The 25,620-nt window shown below is 43.2% G+C and overlaps 1 protein-coding gene across 1 annotated transcript; it reads right to left on the reverse strand.

Annotated features, from left to right (window-relative positions):
• On the reverse strand, positions 1-25,386 carry LOC135513892 (tetraspanin-15-like). Its single transcript, XM_064936887.1, has 8 exons — positions 25,027-25,386; positions 16,282-16,467; positions 15,909-15,983; positions 15,613-15,708; positions 14,273-14,389; positions 13,341-13,391; positions 12,548-12,664; positions 1-1,677 (listed from the first exon to the last, which is right to left on the reverse strand). The coding sequence occupies exons 1-8, from the start codon at positions 25,111-25,113 to the stop codon at positions 1,312-1,314; spliced, it is 1,095 nt and encodes a 364-aa protein (XP_064792959.1). The 5' UTR covers positions 25,114-25,386; the 3' UTR covers positions 1-1,311.
• Positions 25,387-25,620: the final 234 nt, after the last annotated feature.

The following is a 25,620-nucleotide window of genomic DNA, read 5'->3' on the forward strand; positions in this document are numbered from 1 at the left end:
TCAAGTTCAAAACGGCTTTATTAACAATGACAGTAGTGTTTATACAAGACCAGAGCTAAGATGAATGTAAAATAAATCAGATATGAAAAAAGATCCTAGCTTAACATGGATTGATATAATTTGGACTCATGGGCGGACAGGCCATCTGGCTATTCGGGCAAATGCCAGATGGGCTGGTCCATTTTTAGCCCAGTGGGCCTCTGTGTAACTTTTTTATTTTTGAGCAAAATTATCATTATCTGGGTAACAATGGGGAGCTCAAGGGGGGAAAAAAATGGGCTGGTGTGTTAGAAATGCCAGGGCCGATTTCTGGTCCCAGTCCGTCCCTTTTTGGACTGGATTTGTTTTATCCCTTATAATGTATTATAAAAGTATAATAAATATGGAGGAAATTGTTTGAGAAGAGACTGAAAACCCCTGATGAGACCCTAAAAGAGCTGTAAACAGTTGTTTTTTTAAACTTCATTAAAATACAAAACACACATGCTTCCCACGTTGTTCCTGAATAGGCAGTTCATAGCATACATACCAGTACAAATGGAATCAAAGAGTTCATTCTACAAAAAGAAACATTAGGCTACACATCCTTCACAGACACGCAACGCAACGCAAGACAAGACAGACTATTCCTATTCCTCTGCTCTCAAACTGATAATTTCATAAAGTCTGTATAGTAAATATACATGACGTAAATCTTCTTCTGACTACTGGGCTACATTTGAATACAGCCTGAGGTATGCTTTAACTTCAGCATTTGAGACGAAGCTCAAAATCAAAACCCCAAAAAATAGCTGGAACAAAATTATAGGAAATATTTAAATAATGCAGAGACGGCAGCTCCATTTGAAAGTTACGTTTTAAAAACGACACACTTAAAGGGGTGCCTACAAGCCACTGCAGCATCTTGTTCTTTTAAAGATTTGGACTTCAAAATAAAAAATATATAAAAACAGGAAAACGACTGCGCCAATAATGCCTTGCCAAAGTGCCATACCTCTGGTCGCTTTCCAGACCAACAACATGCATCGCATCAACCAATTGTTGTGTGCCACATCATCGACTGAGCAGTCGGGAATCAGATTGCTATATCATATGGTGCAGTTAGCTGATACGTTAAACACCTATCCAGGAATTGAGATCTGGCATGCATCTGCAATGTAGTCAACTAGGAACGTGACCATTATAACCTGTAATCCTGTCAGTTAATGACCATTGATTGGTCTGACCACCAAATAGAACCCCAGGTCTAACCTGTCCTTCAACAAACACAGTGACCAAAACAACAACAAAACAACTGAGAAAATTCACAAATCAATATTCCCTTCTTTTCTGCTTATTCTGCTTCCGCCCAATGTCTACCTCATCCAGTCTAAGCCCAGATAGCTGGAGGTCTTGGAGGGATTGGGCCAGGGGCTTATGGACCTGGACGGGCAGGGGCCGCTGGACCCGGATGGGGATGGGCTTTAGGTCAGGGTCAGACAAGATGGGGTCTAAGGCTGGCAGAGGGAGGTAGCCTCCGTCTCTGGGCAGACACAGGCAGCAGCCAGCACCAGCCAGGTCCAGCTCGCTGTACTCGAAGCCAGCCCTCTTGAGGATCTTGAAGTCCACCATGTCCATGGACTCACTCATCTCCACCAGAAGGTTCCAGAACATACAGCTCAGCATGATGCCCATCAGCTGGAGAGACACACAGGGAACAGAGCAGAAAGGCCAGTAGCATTTAGACTCTGACACTGGGACTAGTACACCACACAGCCCATCAGCTGGAGAGAGAGGGAACATAGAAGACCAGTTAGAGTTAGACTCTGATACCCTATTCACTTTATATTCCACTACTTTTGACCAGGGTCCATAGGGACAGGTACCCACAGCCAGGGGGAAATATTACAGCTGTAGATACAAGGACCATGTAACTATGTACTTAAATATATTGCACTGTCATGTGTGTGTTTAATGTGTTTGTATGTACCTGACACTACAAAAGTTGCAGAGGCACACAAATATCCAACTTTTAAATTAATTAATATCTTACTTTGGTCCCAAGGTGAGCTATGCCTGGGCAAGCCAACTTGAGCGTGCTGTTGTCCATTCCCCAGTGCTTTAAAAATGGACTAGTTCACCTGAGCTGGCCTGATAAGAACCCCCAGTTTCCTTTTCCATTTGAGAAAGTTTTCTGCAGCCAGTCTGTGGTCTACTGAACCCTGGTGTACTGGACTGTCTGCCTGCTACTGAACCGGACTGTCTGTCTGCTTCTGGACTGAACAATCTGCTACTGGATTGTCTGTCTGCTACTGAACCGGACTGTCTGTCTGCTACGGGATTGTCTGTCTGCTACTGAACTGGACTGTCTGCCTGCTACTGAACCGGACTGTCTGTCTGCTTCTGGACTGAACAATCTGCTACTGGATTGTCTGTCTGCTACTGAACCGGACTGTCTGTCTGCTAATGGATTGTCTGTCTGCTACTGAACTGGACTGTCTGTCTGCTACTGAACCGGACTGTCTGTCTGCTACTGGATTGTCTGTCTGCTACTGAACTGGACTGTCTGTCTGCTACTGAACCGGACTGTCTGTCTGCTTCTGGACTGACTGTCTGTCTGCTACTGAACTGGACTGTCTGTCTGCTACTGAACTGGACTGTCTGTCTGCTACTGAACTAGACTGTCTATCTGCTACTGAACTGAACTGTCTGCTACTGAACTGGACTGTCTGTCTGCTACTGAACTGGACTGTCTGTCTGTCTGCTACTGAACTGAACTGTCTGCTACTGAACCGGACTGTCTGTCTGCTACTGAACTGGACTGTCTGTCTGTCTGCTACTGAACTGGACTGTCTGTCTGCTACTGAACTGAACTGTCTGTCTGCTACTGAACTGGACAGTCTGTCTGCTACTGAACTGGACTGTCTGTCTGCTACTGAACTGGACAGTCTGTCTGCTACTGAATTGGACAGTCTGTCTGCTACTGAACTGGACTGTCTGTCTGCTACTGAACTGGACTGTCTGTCTGCTACTGAACTGGACAGTCTGTCTGCTACTGAACTGGACAGTCTATCTGCTACTGAACTGGACTGTCTGTCTGCTACTGAACTGGACTGGCTGTCTGCTACTGAACTGGACTGTCTGTCTGCTACTGAACTGGACTGTCTGTCTGCTACTGAACTGGACTGTCTGTCTGCTACTGAACTTGACTGGCTGTCTGCTACTGAACTGGACTGTCTGTCTGCTACTGAACTGGACTGTCTGTCTGCTACTGAACTGGACTGACTGTCTGATACTGGACTGACTGTCTGATACTGGACTGACTGTCTGATACTGAACTGGACTGTCTGTCTGCTACTGAACTGGACTGTCTGTCTGCTACTGAACTGGACTGTCTGTCTGCTACTGAACTGGACTGTCTGTCTGCTACTGAACTGGACTGTCTGTCTGCTACTGAACCGGACTGTCTCTCTGCTTCTGGACTGAACAATCTGCTACTGGATTGTCTGTCTGCTACTGAACCGGACTGTCTGTCTGCTACTGGATTGTCTGTCTGCTACTGAACTGGACTGTCTGTCTGCTACTGAACTGAACTGTCTGCTACTGAACTGGACTGTCTGTCTGCTACTGAACTGGACTGTCTGTCTGTCTGCTACTGAACTGGACTGTCTGTCTGCTACTGAACTGAACTGTCTGTCTGCTACTGAACTGGACAGTCTGTCTGCTACTGAACTGGACTGTCTGTCTGCTACTGAACTGGACAGTCTGTCTGCTACTGAACTGGACTGTCTGTCTGCTACTGAACTGGACAGTCTGTCTGCTACTGAACTGGACTGTCTGTCTGCTACTGAACTGGACAGTCTGTCTGCTACTGAACTGGACAGTCTGTCTGCTACTGAACTGGACAGTCTGTCTGCTACTGAACTGGACAGTCTATCTGCTACTGAACTGGACTGTCTGTCTGCTACTGAACTGGACTGTCTGTCTGCTACTGAACTGGACTGTCTGTCTGCTACTGAACTGGACTGTCTGTCTGCTACTGAACTGGACTGACTGTCTGATACTGGACTGACTGTCTGATACTGGACTGACTGTCTGATACTGGACTGACTGTCTGATACTGGACTGACTGTCTGATACTGGACTGACTGTCTGATACTGGACTGACTGTCCGATACTGGACTGACTGTCTGATACGGGACTGACTGTCCGATACTGGACTGGAATATCTGATACTGGACTGCCTGTCTGTCTACTACTCGACTGGACTGTCTGTCTGCTACTGGACTCATGACCTAATAGTGCAGCGGCTGCAGACTCAGTATGTGGTGTTATTACACATCTCCAGGGGGGCTCGCATAGAAGTCTGGCTGCAAAACTTTCACAGCACAGGAGAGGAGTGAGGCCGGGGTAGGAAATGGAATAGAGAGAATGGATGAAAGAGAAAGAGGAGAGGAAGAGAGAATGGGGGGACAAAATAAATTAGAGACAGACAGACAACAGATAATCAAGGTAGGTGGATTATTTTAAATATGTTATTGGACAATAAACAGATATGGCTTATTAACCTATACGGTCCAAATAATGATGATCCAAGCTTCTTTGAAGATATAAGAATTTATCAACTCTACAAGCAACACTAGACTATTATTATGGTGGGGGATTTTAATATGGTTTTAAATACTTTCTTATGTCATTATCTCTGGCACCAAAAGTTTAAAAAGTGATGAGAGGGGACAGAATGCTGTCGGATCATCACATAATTGGCATAAATATATTACTCTTTCAGAAATTCCACGTGGGAGAGGATATTGGAAATTTAATCAAACCCTACTGGATGATAACTTGTTTTTAACTAGGACAGAATAATTTATAACTGACTTTTCCCGACATAACATACAGATCCTTACTGTATGGGACACTTTTAAATGTGTCTTTAGAGGCCATGCAATTCAGTACTCATCTATAAAAAAAGCACTTTAGATCATAAGAGTCCAAATTAACAAAGGAAATTGAAGGACTAACAGTAAAGTTAGTTAGCAATAAAAACTGTACCATAGTGGCACAGAATATGAAGGAGGAAAAAGAAATGGAGGAACCTATTCAAGAAAGATCCAGTGTAATAAATTATAAAAATTAAGTGAATTGGTTGGAAGACGGGGAAAAAATGCACCAAATTATTTTTCAATCTTTAACGTAGAAATGCATACCACTTTTTTGATATACTCAGAGGACCATTATTAGTATGTTTTAACCACTCCTATATAAACTGTAGATTATGGGACACACAACAAGAAGGTCAGATGTCACTATTACTGAAAGGATCCAAATGGTATATATATATATATATATATATATATATATACACAAAAAAAATGGAGGCCTCTTACACTTCAGGGTTGTGTTGCAAAACTTCTAGCTAAATGCTTGGTGCATATAATTAAAAAGGTATTGTCGTATTATTCATCCTACTCAGACAGGTTGTTTTACATGGACGATACATTGGAGGTAATATAAGACAAATACTGGAAACAATGGGATAGTATGAAATATCGGGGAAACCAGGCCTGGTTTTCAGAGCTGATTTTGAAAAGGCTTTTGATAAAGTATGACTGGTGTTTATATATACAGTGGGGAGAACAAGTATTTGATAACCTGCAAAATCGGCAGTGTTTCCAACTTACAAAGCATGTAGAGGTCTGTAATTTTTTATCATAGGTACACTTCAACTGAGAGAGACAGAATCTAAAACAAAAATCCAGAAAATCTCATTGTATTATTTTTAAGTAACTAATTAGCATCTTATTGCATGACATAAGTATTTGATACATCAGAAAAGCAGAACTTGATATTTGGTACAGAAACCTTTGTTTGCAATTACAGAGATCATACGTTTCCTGTAGTTCTTGACCAGGTTTGCACACACTGCAGCAGGGATTTTGGCCCACTCCTCCATACAGACCTTCTCCAGATCCTTCAGATTTTGGGGCTGTCGCTGAGCAATACGGACTTTCAGCTCCCTCCAAAGATTGTCTATTGGGTTCAGGTCTGAAGACTGGCTAGGCCACTCCAGAACCTTGAGATGCTTCTTACGGAGCCACTCCTTAGTTGCCCTGGCTGTGTGTTTCGGGTCGTTGTCATACTGGAAGACCCAAGATCTCACGATACATGGCCCCATCCATCCTCCCCTCAATACGGTGCAGTCGTCCTGTCCCGTTTGCAGAAAAGCATCCCCAAAGAATGATGTTTCCACCTCCACGCTTGACGGTTGGGATGGTGTTCTTGGGGTTGTACTCATCCTTCTTCTTCCTCAAAACACAGCGAGTGGAGTTTAGACCAAAAAGTTAGATTTTTGTCTCTGTCTCATCAGACCACATGACCTTCTCCCATTCCTCCTCTGGATTATCCAGATGGTCATTGGCAATCTTCAGACGGGCCGCTGGCTTGAGCAGGGGGACCTTGCATGCGCTGCAGGATTTTAATCCATGACCGCGTAGTGCATTACTAATGGTTTTCTTTGAGACTGTGGTCCCAGCTCTCTTCAGGTCATTGGCCAGGTCCTGCCGTGTAGTTCTGGGCTGATCCCTCACCTTCCTCATGATGCCCCACGAGGTAAGCTCTTCCATGGAGCCCCAGACCGAGGGTGATTGACCGTCATCTTGAACTTCTTCCATTTTCTAATAATTGCGCCAACAGTTGTTGCCTTCTCACCAAGCTGCTTGCCTGTTGTCCTGTCGCCCTCCCAGCATTGTGCAGGTCTACAATTTTATCCCTGATGTCCTTACACAGCTCTCTGGTCTTGGCCATTGTGGAGAGGTTGGAGTCTGTTTGATTGAGTGTGTGGACAGGTGTCTTTTAAACAGGTAACGAGTTCAAACAGGTGCAGTTAATACAGTTAATGAGTGGAGAACAGGAGGGAAAAACTAACAGGTCTGTGAGAGCCGGAATTCTTATTATTCAGCCCCCTTAAGTTAATACTTTGTAGCGCCACCTTTTGCTGCGATTACAGCTGCATGTCATGCAATAAAATGGAAATTAATTACTTAAAAATCATACAATGTGATTTTCTGGATTTTTGTTTTAGATTCCGTCTCTCACAGATTGAAGTGTACCTATGAGATATATATATATATATATATATATATATATATAGGTACGTATGTATGTAAACTCAGCAATAATATATTTATTTTAGCAAAAATGTTTATCTTTATATAGATAGATACATATGCGTCTCTTTTTTTGCTGAGTATACATACATACACACACACACACACACACACACACACACACACACACACACACACACACACACACACACACACACACACACACACACACACACACACACACACACACACACACACACACACACACACACGCACACATGTATATATATATGTATGTATGTAAACTCAGCAAAAAAAGAAACGTCCTCTCACTGTCAACTGCGTGCAGATATTGGTATGAACATAACAAGATTCAACAACTGAGACAAAAAATGAACAAGTTCCACAGACATGTGACTAACATAAATGGAATAATGTGTCCCTGAACAAAGGGGGGTCAAAATCAAAAGTAATAGTCAGTATCTGGTGTGGCCACCACATTCCTGTCTTGCAGGACATCACGCACGGAACGAGCAGTATGGCTGGTGGCATTGTCATGCTGGAGGGTCATGTCAGGATGAGCCTGCAGGAAGGGTACCATATGAGGGAGGAGGATGTCTTTCCTGTAACGCACAGTGGGGAGATTGCCTGCAATGACAACAAGCTCAGTCTGATGATGCTGTGACACACCACCCCAGACCATGACGGACCCTCCACCTCCAAATCGATCTTGCTCCAGAGTACAGGCCTTGAAGTAACGCTCAATCCTTCGACGGTAAACGCGAATCCGATCATCACCCCGATGATGATGTGACACACCACCCCAGACCATGACGGACCCTCCACCTCCAAATCGATCCTGCTCCAGAGTACAGGCCTCGAAGTAACGCTCAATCCTTCGACGATAAACGCGAATCATCACTCCTGGTGAGACAAAACCGCAACTCGTCAGAGAAGAGCACTTTTTGCCAGTCCTGCCTGGTCCAGCAATGGTTGGTTTGTGACCATAGGCGACATTGTTGCCGGTGATATCTGGTGAGGACCTGCCTTTCAACAGGCCTACAAGCCCTCAGTCCAGCCTCTCTCAGCCTATTGCAGACAGTGATTGTGCGTTCCTGGTGTAACTCGGGCAGTTGCTGTTGCCATCCTATACCTGTCCCGCAGGTGTGATGTTCGGATGTACCGATCTTGTGCAGGTGTTGTTACACGTGGTCTGCCCCTGCAAGGATGATCAGCTGTCCGTCCTGTCTCCCTGTAACGCTGTCTTAGGCGTCTCGCAGTACAGACATTGCAATTTTTTGCCCTGGCCACATCTGCAGTCCTCATGCCTCCTTGCAGCATGCCTAAGGCACGTTCACACAGATGAGCAGGGACTCTGGGCCTCTTTCTTTTGGTGTTTTTCAGAGTCCTCTTTAGTGTCCTAAGTTTTCATAACTGTGACCATAATTGCCTACCATCTATAAGCTGTTAGTGTCTTAACCTCTTACATCTATGGGGGCGCTTACATCATTTTTGGATGAAAAACGCTCCCGTTTTAAACAAGATATTTTGTCACAAAAAGATGCTCGACTATGCATATAATTGATAGCATTCGAAAGAAAACACTCTGACCTGTCCAGAACGACCAAGATATTCTCTGTGCGTGCCCTAGAACGTGAGCTTCAGGCAAAACCAAGATGAGATGGCATCCAGGAAATGAGCAGGATTTTTGAGGCTCTGTTTTCCATTGTCTCCTTATATGGCTGTGAATGCGAGAGGAATGAGCCTGCCCTTTCTGTCGTTTCCCCAAGGTGTCTGCAGCATTGTGACGTATTTGTAGGCAGATCATTGGAAGATTGACCATAAGAGACCACATTTACCAGGTGTCCGCCCGGTGTCCTGCGCCGAAATTGGTGCGCAAAAGTCACCTGCCAGTATTTTCCCATGGGATACAGAGAGGAAAGCAAGCTTCCACGAACGCATTATTTTCATTTTATTTGCGATTTTCAGAAATCGTTAACGTTGCGTTATGCTAATGAGCCTGAGGCTTTAGTCACAAACCCGGATCCGGGATGGGGAGTTTCAAGAAGTTAACGACCGTTCCACAGGTGCATGCTCATTCATTGTTTATGGTTCATTGAACAAGCATGTAAAACAGTGTTTAAACCTTTTACAATGAAGATCTGTGAAGTTATTTGGACTTGAATTATCTTTGAAAAACAGGGTCCTTTTTTTGCTGAGTTTATGTATGCACAGTTGAAGTCGGAAGTTTTCATACACCTTGGCCAAATAAACTTAAACTCCGTTTTTGACAATTCCTGAAAATTAATCCTAGGAAAAATTCCCTGTCTTAGATCAGTTACGATCAACACTTTATTTAAGAACAATAGTAAAGAGAATGATTTATTAGCTTTTATTTCTTACATCACATTCCCAGTGGGTCAGAAGTTTACATGCACTCAATTAGTATGTGGTAGCATTTCCTTTAACTTCTTGAAACTCCCCAACCCGGATCCGGGTGTGTGACTAAAGCCTCAGGCTCATTAGCATAACGCAACGTTAACGATTTCTGAAAATCGCAAATAAAATTAAAATAATGCGTTTGCTCTCAAGCTTAGCCTTTTCTTAACAACACTGTCATCTCAGATTTTCAAAATATGCTTTTGAACCATAGAAATTGACTAATTTGTGTAAGAGTATGCAAAGCTAGCATAGCATTTTGTGTAGCATGTAGCACGCAACATTTTCACAAAAACCAGATAACCAAATAAATAAAATCATTTACCTTTGAAGAGCTTCTGATGTTTTCAATGAGGAGAGTCTCAGTCACATACCAAATGCGCAGTGTTTCCTGAAAGCGTCTGTGTGTAGGAGAAATCGTTCCGTTTTCTACATTGCGTCTGGCTACCGAAACGAACCGAAAATGCAGTCACCTACAACGTGAAACTTTTTCCGGATTAACTACATAATATCGACCGAAACATGGCAAACGTTGTTTGAAATCAATCCTCAAGGTGTTTTTTCACATATCTCTTCATTGACATGCAGTTCGTGGAAGCTTGCTTTCCTCTCTGTGTCCCATGGAAAAATACTGGCAGGTGACTTTTGCGCACCAATTTCGGCGCAGGACACCGGGCGGACACGTGGTAAATGTGGTCTGTTATGGTCAATCTTCCAATGATCTGCCCACAAATACGTCACAATGCTGCAGACACCTTGGGGAAACGACAGAAAGGGCAGGCTCGTTCCTCTTGCGTTCACAGCCATATAAGGAGATAATGAAAAACAGAGCCTCAAAAATCCTTGTCATTTCCTGGATGCCATCTCATCTTGGTTTTGCCTGAAGCTCACGTTTTAGGGCACGCACAGAGAAGATCTTTGTATTTCTGGACACGTCAGAGTGTTTTCTTTCGAACGGTAGCAATTATATGCATAGTCGAGCATCTTTTTGTGACAAAATATCTTGTTTAAAACGGGAACGTTTTTCATCCAAAAATGAAATTGCGCCCCCAGAGCATCAACAGGTTAAATTGTTTGACTGGGTCAAACGTTTCGGCTAGCTTTCCACAAGCTTCCCACAATAAGTTGGGTGAATTTTGGCCCATTCCTCCTGACAGAGCTGGTATAACTGAGTCAGGTTTGTAGGTCTCATTCCTCGCACATGCTTTTTCAGTTCTGCCCACACATTTTCTATAGGATTGAGGTCAGGGATTTGTGATGGCCATTCCAATACCTTGACTTTGTTGTCCTTAAGCCATTTTGCCACAACTTTGGAAGTATGTTTGGGGTCATTGTCCATTTGGAAGACCCGTTTGCGACCAAGCTTTAACTTCCTGACTGATGTCTTGAGATGTTACTTCAATATATCCACCTAATTTTCCTCCCTCATGATCCCATCTATTTTGTGAAGTGCACCAGTCCCTCCTGCAGCAAAGCACTCCCACAACATGATGCTGCCACCCCCGTGCTTCATGGGTGGGATGGTGTTCTTCGGCTTGTAAGCCTCCGCCTTTGTCCTCCAAACCTAACGATGGTCATCATGGCCAAACAGTTCTATTTTTGTTTCATCAGACCAGTGGACATTTCTCCAAAAAGTATGGTCATTGTTGCCATATGCAGTTGCAATTGTAGTCTGGCTTTTTTATGGTGGTTTTGGAGCAGTGGCTTCTTCCTTGCTGAGCAGCCTTTCAGGTTATGTCAATATAGGACTCGTTTTACTGTGGAGATATATATATATATATATATATATATACTTTTGAACCTGTTTCCTTCAGCATCTTCACAAGGTCCTTTGCTGTTGTTCTGGGATAGATTTGCACTTTTCACAACAAATACGTTCATCTCTAGGAGACAGAACGAGTCTCCTTCCTGAGCAGTATGACGACTGCGTGGTCCCATGGTGTTTATACTGTTGATGAACGTGGTACCTTCAGGCATTTGGAAATTGCTCCCAAGGATGAACCAGACTTGTGGAGGTCTACAATTTATTTTCTGACATCTTGATGCCCAATTTGTCAAGCAAAGAGGCACTAAGTTTGAAGGTAGGCCTTGACATACATCCACAGGTACACCTCTAATTGACTCAAATTATGTCAATTAGCCTAACAGAAGCTTCTAAAGCCGTGACATCATTTTCTGGAATTTTCCAAGCTGTTTAATGACACAGTCAACTTAGTGCATGTAAACTTCTGACCCACTGGAATTGTGATACAGTGAATTATAAGTGAAATAATCTGTCTGTAAACAATTGTTGGAAAAATTACTTGTGTCATAAACAAAGTCCTAACCGACTTGCAAAACTATAGTTTATTAACAAGAAATTTGTGGAGTGGCTGAAAAACGAGTTAATGACTCCAACCTAAGTGTGTTAACTTCTGACTTCAACTGCATATGGATATATATATATATATTCCCCAAAATGTTGAAATGATGCAGACAATTACATTGATAGAAGCAAGAATCTATCCGCAATATTAAAGCTGATCCTCCCCCTGAAAAAAGGGGAGGGGAAGACAGACAGACAGACAGACAGACAAAAGCTGTAAACTAGACAAAAACACAATCCAAGTGAATGGATAATAATAGTAAACTACAAACCCTCATCCATTACAACGGACTTTATAACACAATAAAATCATCCAGCTGCTTGTTGGTTATGAAAGCACTACAGAGGCATTAAGTGGAACCTGGCTAAGATACATGTAGGATGGACCCTAGTCAAGGATAGTACACTATATAGGGTATAGGGTGCCATTTAGAACACGTCCATTGTTGAGATCTGGGTGAACGGAAGACAAAATAGGAATGAAGTGGTGGACAGACAGAGACAGACTGGCTAGGAGGCTGTGAGAAACCTCAGGGTTGAGGCGACTGGGTGACTAGACACAAACACACACACCTGGGTCAGGTAAGTTGGTTGTCTGATTGGAGGCAGTTGCGCAAGTGTGTGTGTTGGGTGTTTGTCTGTGTCTGTGACTGACCTGTGGCAGCCCTATCGCACAGCAGAGTCCAATAGTTGCTCCCACGTTGTCTCCCATCCACAGGTTGACAGCATGGATACAGCCTCGCACATGGATCACCTCATCCAGGAGCTCACGCTGACAGAGAAAGAGAGAAGACAGGTAGAATGAAAGAGAGAGAGAGACTACAGTACATGAGATGCATTTGACTGATTGTAGTTATGTTTTAAATATATGTCATCAAGGCAAAAGAAAGACAGTAACTTCACAGATGATGAGGCACTACAATACTTACATGAACAATAGAAAAACAGTGGATTTTCTTCATTTTTATCTACTACGACAAACTAATATTGTGCCTTAAACTAATAAACTATTCCCCACAAACACCTGAGATTTTCCATAGTACCAAAGAAAATATGGAGGTGAGAACATCTCAAGTACAGAAAACAGAGACAGCTGAATCAATATCACAACAACACCAGCCACTACCAGCTGGCACAATATATCGTGACTCAGTTAGTTTACCTTATTTTCAGCATGCTGCAGCTAGAGAAAATAAAATGTTTTGGGGCCATGAAAGTAAATGATCCTGCTGCTGCTCTTTTCCCTTTTGTAGTCTCTGAATGTGTCCCGATGAGGGCCCTGGTCAAAAGTAGTGTACTATGTAGGGAAAAAGGTGCTATTTAGCACGTAACTTCTGTCTCTGTGTAGAATGACAAACTCCACAGACTAATGAAGGCCAAAAAGTGAGCAGAACACTGGATAGGGGGGTTCACAGCCTATGGAATACAGCAACTTATTTTACCCTTACCTGTTGGCTGAGAGTCTTGTAACCACAAAGAGTGTTGACAACCTCTCCCACCTGGGAAAAATGAGACAGGGAGAGATGAAGATCATGAAAAAGAGGATCCATGTATTGTCCATTCTTCTGTGCAAAGATAAGAAAAGAAAAAAAACTACAAAAATTTCCTAAGTCAGATATGCTTGTAGTGGCCCAATTAAAAATACATCTACGCACGTTGGACACACACACATCCCCTAATCTGTGTTTATAGCCGTTTGGCGCTTTGGAGTTGCCCTGCGTGGGCACAGACCAGACAGAGGAAGAGAGGAAGAGAGCGAGAGAGTGAGAGAGCGAGAGAGCGAGAGAGATACAAAGAGATGGAGAGGAAGAGAGAAGGAGAGGAATAGATGAAGAGAGAGCGAGACAGAGAGATGAAGTGTGAGAGAAAAAGAGGGCAGAAAGAGATAAGCCAGAGCGTGAGTTAGACAGGGAGAGAGAATGAATCATGAGCTCAGTAAATTAATTTGATTAGCTCCCACTCTCTCCACTGATGCTGAGGTCTCGGGGTCTCTTCCTGTGCCTGAGTGGCTTTACACATTTCACTGTAACCAATTCAGCCAGCGCTAATTACCTAGTAATGAACCATGAGGCCAGGGGAAGTACTGGCAGGTGGAGAGAGGCTTTACTGAGAGCAGCCAGCCCAATTCCAATATTTTTCTGTTCCCTTGTTGCCATACAGTTCTGTGCGTGGGGAGCCTAGATGAGCACTAAATGAGATCCACGGAAATATGTCTCCCCCAGAGATGTGAGAGACTGATAGGCTGATAGGGAGGGCAGGTATAATATTGGATAAAGTTCATGTGTTATCGGATCCTAACTTTCAGAGCTCCTTTCATTCATTCACACACAGTCTAGATGAGAGGTGAAAAGCGAGGGTCGAGAACAGTTTTAGCAGTCACCTTGTGGGGGACACAGCATGTATAAGGGACGCCGCAGGCCAGTGGCCCGGTGCCATTGCAGAAATGGTATTGATTGACACCCCAGTCCTTGTAGTCGTCCCCACCACAACAAGAGAACTAGAGAGAGAGAGAGAGAGAGAGAGAGAGAGAGAGAGAGAGAGAGGTTTAATAAAAAATCAGTTAAGTCTTGTTTTTTACTAGATCAATCACACTCTATCCATGTCAGTTAGGGCTGCAAAACTACAGGTAATTTACCAAAGTTACCAGAATCTTCATTACTTTTGGCAATTAAAGACGCACTATGCAGAAATCGCTTTGCCATTTGCTGGATGCAAAAATTTGACAAAACAAGCCATGCATAGTGTAGAGAATCATTGTAACATCTAAACCACTGTGAAATATATTTTCCATAACCAAAAATATTGTATTTTCAGCTGTTTGAAACTGGTGTACAAAAGATAGCAAAAAAATAAACTTTCAATGAAAAGGACATAACACACATTTCTATGTGAATTCGGTCAGGTCGCCCAAAGTTACATATTGCAGCTTTAATAGAAAATCTGTGGCAATCTATCGTAACGTTGGTAATTTATATTTAAATAACTTTTTTTCATAGTATTCATATACAGTGCCTTCAGAAATGGATTAAATACATGTTATTTTCTCACCCATCTACACACAATACCCCATCATGACAAAGTGAAAACATGTTTTTAGAATGTAGTCAAATGTATTAAAAATGGAACACAGAACTAACATAACTTTTGTGATAAGGCCAGAGAGAGGCCAGAGATAATTACAGACATCTGTGATAATGTGAAGTACCCAAAAGGGCCACTAGATGTCTTGTGATAGGTTACATATAATCCTTGAAAATCCTGGTAGTTTACTGGTAAACATATACATCTTACAGTAATATACCTTCTCTTTGCAACCCTACCCACTGGGCACAGATGTCAATTCAACGTCTGTTCCAAGTTGGTTTTACATAATTTCATTAAAATGACGTGGAAACAATGTTGATTCAACCAGTGTGTGCCCAGTGGGTAATGTGTGGGTGTGTGCCCAGTGGGGCAGCAGGTAGCCTAGTGGTTAGAGCGTCTGGCCAGTAACCGAAACGTTGCCATATCGAATTCCCGATCTGACAAGGTAAAAAAAGTCGTTCTGCCACTGAACAAGGCAGTTAACCCACTGTTCCTAGGCTGTCATTGTACATCAGAATTTGTTCTTAACTGACTTGCCTGGTTAAATAAAAAACGGTCAGTGGCCTCTTCATTCAGTACACACCACTATTTCCTGTTTGTTGCTTCTGATAATGAAAAGGGAATCAGTCCTCTTACCTTCTGTTGCACAAAGTCCAGGATGTTTTTGAAGTCCAGATCATCGTAATAGTGTTTAATTCCCTCTCGTATACTGCTCTGGAACAGGGCTGATGTCTACAGGGAGAGAGAGAAAGAGTAGAGAGAGAGGAGGGATGATATGCCATGAAATTCCTCATCCATCACATTGAATGCTTCTCTGATGTGATCTTATCGTGACTGGAGGTGATGCCAGAGGCGACACTGGTGAACATGTGTTACAGCTGTGTGAGTGAGTGAGTGAGTGAGTGAGTGAGTGAGTGAGTGAGTGAACTGACCTTTTTCTCAAAGATGAGCGCAACGATGAGAGCCACAGCCTGCAGGAACAGTAGCACACACAGGACACACAAAAACTGGAAGACAGATGGAGAGAGGGAGAGAATGCACTTAGCATGCCATGTACATATCAAGCCAGAGGGACCAGAGATTGCTGGGCTGAGATTGGCAACACCATCCTCAGGTTGACTGACATATCCCAGTCAGCAGAGTCCCCTTGTCCTGTCCCCTCCTCCTCCCACTCCATATACCTTGGGTCTCCTCAACCTAATCTCTCAACCCTCCTATTCTTTCCTTCATCCCTCCTCTTTTCCATCCTAACCTCCATCGCTCCTCATATCCCCCCTTCCCCCCTCCCATCCCTCCCTCTCTCACCATGTGTAGCAGGGTCTTGTTGTCCCTGAGGGAGCCCACCATGCCCACCAGGGAGACGGTGAACATCACCAGGCCCAGCAGGATGAGCACCACAGCGGGGGCCAGGAACACCCCCTCCAGGGTACGGTTCTTCTGACGCTCCACCTCCGCGTACACCCCCACGCACAACACACACAGGCCCAGGAGCTGGGGGAGGGAGAGAGAGAGAGGGAGAGGCAGGGAGAGGGGGAAGAAGAGAGGGTAGGGGTCGGGTGAGATGGTCAGAGCTCTGCAGTGTGCCATCTTTCTGAATAAGCATCATTTCATGATAGCAGTGTGCATAGAAAGCCTAAACAAGCAATGTTCAAAGCTATCGGCATGTTCAAAGCTACCGTTTCCATTGGATTGTGTTGTAAACTCAAAGCTGATGTCAAATAACATGGACTTCAAAATAGCACTTCTTAGTGCACTTCTTTTGACCAAAGCCCTGGATGTCTTCCTCTCTAGTGGTAGCATCCTGATGATTCGACCCATTTTCCTTGTTCCTTGTAGTTAATTAGGAAACACAAAGGGCTTTAGTTTAAAGTTGGCAAATGACGACAGGAGATGGTGGTTAGAGAACTAGGCCAAGGCTAGCTGCTGTGTTGTTGTGGCATCAGCCTTGTTAGCAACAAACAAACCCCACTTGACTACCTCCTGGTGTGCCATTTGAGAGCTTTCAAAACCATGGCAGGGTGGGTCTCACGTTGTCAGCATCCCAAATGGCACCCCTTTCCCTTTATAGTGAATTAAAGGGACTATAAAAGGCACTAGCCTATATCGGGAATAGGGTGCCATTTGGAATGCAGACTGACTCATAATGATAGTCCTTTCTTTCTGCAACAAACAATCTTAAGCCCATAGGCCTACCTATTGATTCTCAATTTGGAAGAGAGGCAATCTGCACTAAGAAAGCAAGCCTCATCACTCTTTCCCTACTTTAGTCCATTCACGACTGCCAGCACCACCCCGCCCAACATCGGAAAAAGTCCCTACCCAGCGGGGTGCAAAAATCAAGTTGAATCAACGTGGAATACTGATTGGATTTGCAAAAAGTCATCAACGTAAGGGAATTTCATATTTTTTTTCACCCAACTTCACTCAAAGTAGGGTCAAATTGTAGGTTGATTTCACACTGAATTCACGTTAGTTGACAACTCAACATGTAAATCAAAACTAGACGTTGAAATGACGTCTGTGTCCAGTGGATATTTTCAATTAGCGGTTAGCTAATTTATCATTCATTCTGTCATCCACTGTAGTGTAGCGTAAGAAGGAGGCTACACACACTGAGAGACAAACCAATCATCTTACAAAATAACAAACTTCTGACTGATAAGAAGCAATGCAAATAGGCTACACAGTACACATACTCTCTCAATGGATTAGTCGACCGACTCTCTCCTTTCCAAAGGAAACCTACACGCAAAACTGTGTGAAATTAGACAAAGCAGATTGAACAGACAAGGAGAAGAAATAGCATGAATTAATGAGTGCTCCTGCATGGCTTTGGGCCAGGGGAGCTCTTGGGGGAACACAAGCCAAGGCATTACATCTGAATACGGCAGAGGAGGCCGTGCTTAAAGGAAAAAGGATTAACGAAAGAAGTCAGAAAGAATGGAGAAAATAAAAATGGAAGCGGGGGAAGTTCCTGACATGTTGTACTTAGTTCATATACTCAGCAGCAGTATGGCTGACGAAGGGAGAGAGACAGGCAGAGAGACAGAGCTACAGACAGAAAGGTAGGGTGAAAATTGAACATGAAATTGACTGCAATTTCCTGTGAGGTGAGAGGGAGAGTCATGGACTGTGAGAAAGCAGAGAGGGAGATGGCTGAGGAACGCTCAACTCCGTTCTCTTATATCGAGGCGGAGTTGAGTAGTGATAACTGGTCGCGCGATTCGCTAACAACAACATTGAGTCACCATCAGTCTTTACTTGTAAAAATGTAAATACTGAAAATGCTTACCGGTACCTATGTTTGACCTGTGCTACTGTGGTCCTTCCACATTAAAAAAAATGCATTGAAGAAAACCAACTTTTCCCTCATTTGTCTTGCACAACTCAGCATGAATGTGCATGTACCAATTGAATCCCAGGTCACATAGTACGTCAAGGCCGCTACGTCTCCAGTTGAGCAACACAAAGGAGCACGGTTGTACAGGTCAATCATAGATACAGGTAAGCGTTATCAGAATTGACATTTTTACAAGTATCAACTGATGGTAACTTAATGTTGTTGCTAGCAAATTGCGAGACCAGTTATTAATAGTCAACTCCGTATTGATATAAGAGAACGGAGTTGAGCTTTCCTGAGCTAAGAGGGAGAGAGAGAGGGATTCATTATACCCACTGATTGATTCCAGGATGACGAGTATTCACTAAAAATGGTGTCAGAAAGAAAGAGTGATGGCGATGAGTAAAATAGACTCACCACCTAAATCTGCTGACTCATCCATTAGCTTAGGCTATGGTTTGAAGTTCAAATTTGACAAATAGAAAAGAGGCGGAGAGCACTAGGATCTGTTCAATAGTCTGCTTTAAAGACTTTCTATTCTACCACCTTTCAGGCAGCACATCCACAACTAGAGGCCTAACTATAGGGGCACACAATGGAGCTAGCACTCAAAGGTTGTCTATGGTGACTCATAGAGATGGGCGAATCAAATCAAATTGTATTTGTCGCATAAACAGTTTACAGCAGGTATAAAAGTTGCAGTGAAATTCTTGTGTGCTCCCTCAACAATGCAGTACATTAGTCAATATGTATCATAACAATAATACGTTTAAATCAAAAATAACAAGTATGAGTGTGGGTGCTTGTGTGTTTGTGTGTAAGGGTTAAATGTGTGGAGACTGGAGAATGCAAATAATAATAATCATCTAAATTGCAGATAGTCTCTGAGGTGCATGTCTGTGCAGGGAGAAAGCTAGTTCCACATTCTGATGGCCTGGTGGTAGAAACTGTCTCAGAACCTGATGCTCCGAAAAAGCTTGCCAGATGGTAACAGAGTGAAGAGTTTTTGGCTCGTGTGCCCTTGACAATCTTACTCAAACATCGCCTGGTGTACAGTGGCAAGAAAAAGTATGTGAACCTTTTGGAATTACCTGGTTTTCTGCAAAGATTTGTCATAAAATGTGATCTGATCGTCATCTGTCACAACAATAGACAAACACATTTTGCTTAAACTAATAACACACAAACAATTATACGTTTTCATGTCTTTATTGAACAGACTGTGTAAACATTCACAAGTATAGGGTGGGAAACGTGTGTGTCCCCTTGGATTTAATAACTGGTTGACCCTCCTTTTTGCAGCAATAACCTCAACCAAACATGTTCTGCAGTTGCGGATCAGACCTTCACAACGGTCAGGAGGAATTTTGGACCATTCTTCTTTACAAAACTGTTTCAGGTCAGCAATATTCTTGGGATGTCTGGTGTGAACTGCTCTCTTGAGGTCATGCCACAGCATCTCAATTGGGTTGAGGTCAGGGCTATGATAGGGCCACTCCAGAAGGCGTATTTTCTTCTATTGAAGCTATTCTGTTGTTGATTTACTTCTGTGTTTTGGGTCGTTGTCCTGTTGCATCAACCAACTTCTTTTGAGATTCAATTGGCAGACAGATAGCCTTACATTCTCCTGCAAAATGTCTTGATAAACTTGGGAATGCATTCCATCGATGATAGCAAGCTGCCCAGGCCCTGAGGAAGCAAAGCAGCCCCAAACCATGATGCTCCCTCCACCATACTTTACAGTTGGAATGAGGTTTTGATGTTGGTGTTCTGTGCCTTTTTTCTCCATACATACTGTTGTGTGTTCCTTCCAAACAACTCAACTGTAGTTTCATCTGTCCACAGAATATTTTGCCAGTAGCGCTGTGGAACATCCAGGTGTTCTTTTGCGAACCTCAGATGTGCAGCAATGTTTTTTTGGCTTCTTCCATTGTGTCCTCCCATGAACACCATTCTTGTTTAGTGTTTTACGTATTGTAGACTCGTCAACAGAGATGTTAGCATGTCCCAGAGATGTATATAAGTCTTCAGCTGACATTCTAGGATTTTTCTTAACCTCATTGAGCATTCTGCGCTGTGCTCTTGCATTCATCTTTGCAGGATGGCCACTCCTAGGGAGAGTAGCAACAGTGCTGAACTTTCTCCATTTCTAGACAATTTGTCTTACCGTGGACTGATGAACATCAAGGCTTTTAGAGATAATGTTGAAACCATTTCCAGCTTTATACAAGTCAACAATTCTTAATCTTTTGAGATATCTTCTCTTCCAGGCATGGTTCACATCAGGCAATGCTTCTTGTGAATAGCAAACTCAAATTGTGTGAGCGTTTTTTATAGGGCAGGGCAGCTCTAACCAACATCTCCAATCTTGTCTCATTGATTTGACTCCAGGTTAGCTGACTCCTGACTCCAATTAAGTCATTAGCCTAAGGGTTCACATACTTTTTCCAACCTACACTGTGAAAGTTTAAATTACGTATTCAATATAGACAAGAAAAATACAATAATTTGTGTTATTAGTTTAAGCACACTGTTTGTCTACTGTTGTGACTTAGACAAAGATCAGATCAAATTGTCCGACCAATTTATGCAAAAATCCAGGTAATTCCAAAGGGTTCACATGCTTTTTCTTACCACTGTACATGTCCTGGAGGACAGGAAGCTCACCCCCAGTGATGTATTGGGCCGTCCACACCACCCTGTGTAGAGCATTCCAGTAGAGGCGGTGACGCAGCCGGTCAATATGATTGTGCAGCTATAGCACTTCTTGAGGATCTGAGGGCCCATGTCAAATTTCTTCAGTCGCCAGAGATTGAAGAGACACTGTTACGCCTTCTTCACCACAGTGGTGGTGTGTATGGTCCATGTCAGGTCCTCTGTGATGTGCACATCGAGGAACTTGGAGCTTTTGATCCCCCGCTCCCCCTGTTTCCTATAGTCCACAATCAGCTCCTTAGTTTTGCTGACATTGAGGTTATTTTCCTGGCACCGCTCTGCCAGGGCTTGTCACCGTCGGTGATCAAGCCCACTACCGTCGTGTCATTGGCACTCATATACGTTCATAAAGACATCACTTAAACACTGAGTCACTAATCAAGGTTAGATTGCATTTCATTACATAAATTATCGACCATACCGATCAACTTTATCCCAAGCATTTTTGCTGATATCCTTCATGGCGATATGTAGCCTATTCTAGAGAAATGTGACGTTTGAAATTAAATAGGTTTGCTAATATGGGTGATTGTTAATGGGACAATCAATGGCTACTACCATCAAACTGGTAGTAGTAGTTTACAGGATAATTAAAAAATAATTGTGGTAGACATTAATGTTAGATGATTATCATTCTACTTATCATATCAATTCATGCAATTTATCGCAACTTTTGTCCATATCGCACAGCTCTATACTGATGTATAAGCAAAGAAAATGAATTGAAAGCAAGCTAAAGTCAGCAAGCCACCCATCCTTATCTCTTACCAACTTTCCCAGTTCCCTTCCTTCTCTCTTTCAGCTGTAGCATCAACACTGCCTGGTGGTGGGATGACAGTAAAGACTGACATTGCAGCATCCTACTGGATTAATGCATAATCTTCACAGACCTTTCTAGGGAGTTGTTCCTAGCCACTGTGCTTCTACACCTGCATTGCCTTTAGGCTGGGTTTCTGTACAGCACTTTGAGATATCAGCTGATGTACGAAGGGCTATATACATACATTTGATTTGACAAAGCAGAGCAGAGAGTACAGATCATCCCTCTTAGGAGCAATGGGACAGGGGGCTCTCAATCTCAAGCCCTCACTCTCAGAGTAAAAGCCTCTCAACACACAGCATGTCCAAATGGCAACCTATCCCTTGTGTAGTGCACTACATTTGACCAGGGCCCATAAAGCACTGGTCAAAAGTAGTGCACTATGTAGGGTATAGGGGACGCACAACAATATTACTGCACGCAACGCTTATCACCAAAGTACAGCTGGTAAAGCAAATGACAGTCTGTGACTTGTGCCACATGGTACCCAGAGATAGGTATATGGTGTTGTGTTGCGTGTGGGTGGGTTGGTTGCATGCCCTTCCTGAAAAGGCTGTGTCAGAAACCCCAAATCATGTGACACTGGTAGACAGTGACAGTCTGTGCAATGAGATGGTGTCATAATTGAAGATTAAACACTCAGCAAACTAGGCTATTCACCACAAAATGGCACTAGAAAGTTCATCCGTAGACCGAGCAGCATTTTAAGTTAAGCTTATTCACCCCAAAATACTTATTTGGGGTAAAATACATCCATGATGCAAATCCCTTATTCTAAACAGACACACAATACTTTTAATACTCTAATCTGCATCACTAGCCTTAAAGCCTACAGCGCACACAATTAAAATGTGTCATGTAGGCTAGCCTGTCATGGACTTTTAGAGAATTAGACCTACCTGTGTAACCCACTACTGCCCTGAAAATCTGTAATTACAATGTTGTAAATACCCTACGTCTCAGAACACCTAACCAAGGCATGTCAACACCAGGCTGCATTATATGTCTCAGAACACCTAGATGAGACATGTCAACACCAGGCTGCATTACATGTCTCATAACACCTAGAAGAGGCTTGTCAAAACCTTGTCAACACCTAGACGAGACATCAACACCAGGCTGCATTACATGTCTCAGAACACCTAACCGAGGAATATCAACACCAGGCTGCATTACATGTCTCAGAACACCTAGACGAGACATGTCAACACCAGGCTGCATTACATGTCTCAGAACACCTAGAAGAGGCTTGTCAACACCTTGTCAACACCTAGAAGAGTCTTGTCAACACCAGGCTGCATTACATGTCTCATAACACCTAGAAGAGGCTTGTCAAAACCTTGTCAACACCTAGACGAGACATCAACACCAGGCTGCATTACATGTCTCAGAACACCTAGAAGAAGCTTGTCAACACCAGGCTACATTACATGTCTCAGAACACCTAATCGAGGGATATCAACACCAGGCTGCATTACATGTCTCAGAACACCTAGACGAGACATGTCAACACCAGGCTGCATTACATGTCTCAGAACACCTAACCAAGGCATGTCAACACCAGGCTACATTACATGTCTCAGAACACCTAGACGAGACATGTCAACACCAGGCTGCATTACATGTCTCAGAACACCTAGAAGAGGCTTGTCAACACCTAGACGAGACATGTCAACACCAGGCTGCATTACATGTCTCAGAACACCTAACCGAGGAATATCAACACCAGGCTGCATTACATGTCTCAGAACACCTAGACGAGACATGTCAACACCAGGCTGCATTACATGTCTCAGAACACCTAGAAGAGGCTTGTCAACACCTTGTCAACACCTAGAAGAGTCTTGTCAACACCAGGCTGCATTACATGTCTCAGAACACCTAACCGAGGGATATCAACACCAGGCTGCATTACATGTCTCAGAACACCTGGAAGAGGCTTGTCAACACCAGGCTACATTACATGTCTCAGAACACCTAGACGAGACATGTCAACACCAGGCTGCATTACATGTCTCAGAATACCTAACCGAGGGATATCAACACCAGGCTGCATTACATGTCTCAGAACACCTGGATTAAAACCAGGTACTGCAGTGACACCTCTTGCACTGAGATACAGTGTCTTAGACCACTGCGCCACTTGGGAGCCCTCATCAAAAGTAGCGTAGTAATATGTAGGCATAGCATAGATAACTACATTGAATGGCCCTGCATGTCACAATATTGCAATATGTAGGCCCTAGGCTATGAAGTTAGACTGAAACAATAATATTTGTTTATGGAATACAGCTAGAAACATGTGTCCTGTCTAGCAAAAATAAAATATCCCACTTAACCCCTTTCACTGTATCACTCAGTAGTCCCACACCCTGCCCTGTACTACAATACAGAAAGGAAAGAGTGTAGCCTAGTGTAGTAAATTAACGACTGTATCAGACAAAGTGTACACACAGTAGTATTTCCTTGACATTATTTGTTCTTCTGGCAAGAAATTTGATGCCAGAGAGTTAGCTAGCGAACTAGGAAGATGCAGTACAGATAGCTATACTCTGCAAAGACAAAGCAGAGCATAGCAAACGGTTCATCCCTCTTAGGAGCACTGGTGCAGGTTGCTCTCAATCTCAAGCCCTCACTCTCAGAGTAAAGGACTCTCAACACACAGTTATTGTCCCAATGGCACCATAGGCCCTATATAGTGCACTACTTTTGATCACTACAAAATATAGATAGAGCTCTGGTCAAAAATAGTGCACTATGTAGGGAATAAGGGACGCACTCCACCCCCTTCACTGTATCACTCAGTAGTCCCACGCCCTGCCCTATACCACAAAGCAAAAAGGAGAGTGTAGCCCAGTGAGGTAAATGAACAACTAACGTTATATCAGACAGAGTGTACACACAGTAATATTTTCTTGGTATTATTCGATCTTCTGGCAAGCAATTTGGCACTAGAGAGTTAGCTAGCGAGCTAGGAAGATACCGATAGCTATACTAGCTAGCGACTACACTGGCTAGCTAGCTAAACAAAGGTAGTAGTTTTCTGACAGCCAACAATGTGGTCCCCCCTAGCCCATTCAAATAGACGGCCATTTCCTGCTTGGGTTCATGAGAGCTAGCTAGTGGTCACCAACCCTGTCCCTGAAACCAAAAAGTCCATATTAACAACACTTACCGAGAAGAGCATTGAGTAGACATTTAAGGTGAATTTGATGAAATAATAGAAGCGGTTGCTGTTTCTCACTTCTTTGTATGAAGGCATACTGCTTGGTAGCTGAAGAAGCTAGCTAGCTAGCCAAGACACTAACGTTAGCTAGCTAGCTAGCTATGCTAGGAGAAGAATATCAACAACACTGCACTGATTAGCTATTTCAGCAAATTAGCTAGCTATATTATCGGATTTAATTTTCAAAACGTCTCAATTTTGCACGAGGACGTGAACGCTTTAATTTATCTCAAATAGCTACTCCCGTTAAATTGTCTCAAACACACAAATCCCCCTCTATTCCCACAAACAATAACTTCCGTGCACGCTCTGATTTGGCCACATATTTTTAAAGGGCCAGAGCGGTGAAATACATTGTACTAACAATGTAATTAACGTGTCATCTCACTCTATCTTTTAAAAATAATTATCGAAATACATAGCAATTTCGTTTTTTTTGTTTTTGTTGCTATTTATAGCAATTATCCAACAACACTCGATTATTACAGTATGATCACGTGCAACAGCCCAGATGGTAGACAAAGGAGCTTGCTTTCATCATCC

The sequence above is a fragment of the Oncorhynchus masou genome, chromosome 25, assembly GCF_036934945.1.
Source record: "Oncorhynchus masou masou isolate Uvic2021 chromosome 25, UVic_Omas_1.1, whole genome shotgun sequence".
NCBI classification, from domain to species: domain Eukaryota; kingdom Metazoa; phylum Chordata; class Actinopteri; order Salmoniformes; family Salmonidae; genus Oncorhynchus; species Oncorhynchus masou.

Excerpts from the sequence above, each read along its gene's own strand:
- LOC135513892 (XM_064936887.1), bottom strand. The coding sequence starts at position 25,113 with ATGCCTTCATACAAAGAAGTGAGAAACAGCAACCGCTTCTATTATTTC. Across the intron at positions 14,390-15,612 it reads TGGACTTTGTGCAACAGAAG|TTCTCTTGTTGTGGTGGGGA; the intron begins GTAAGAGGACTG and ends CTCTCTCTCTAG. Across the intron at positions 13,392-14,272 it reads CATGCTGTGTCCCCCACAAG|GTGGGAGAGGTTGTCAACAC; the intron begins GTGACTGCTAAA and ends CATTTTTCCCAG.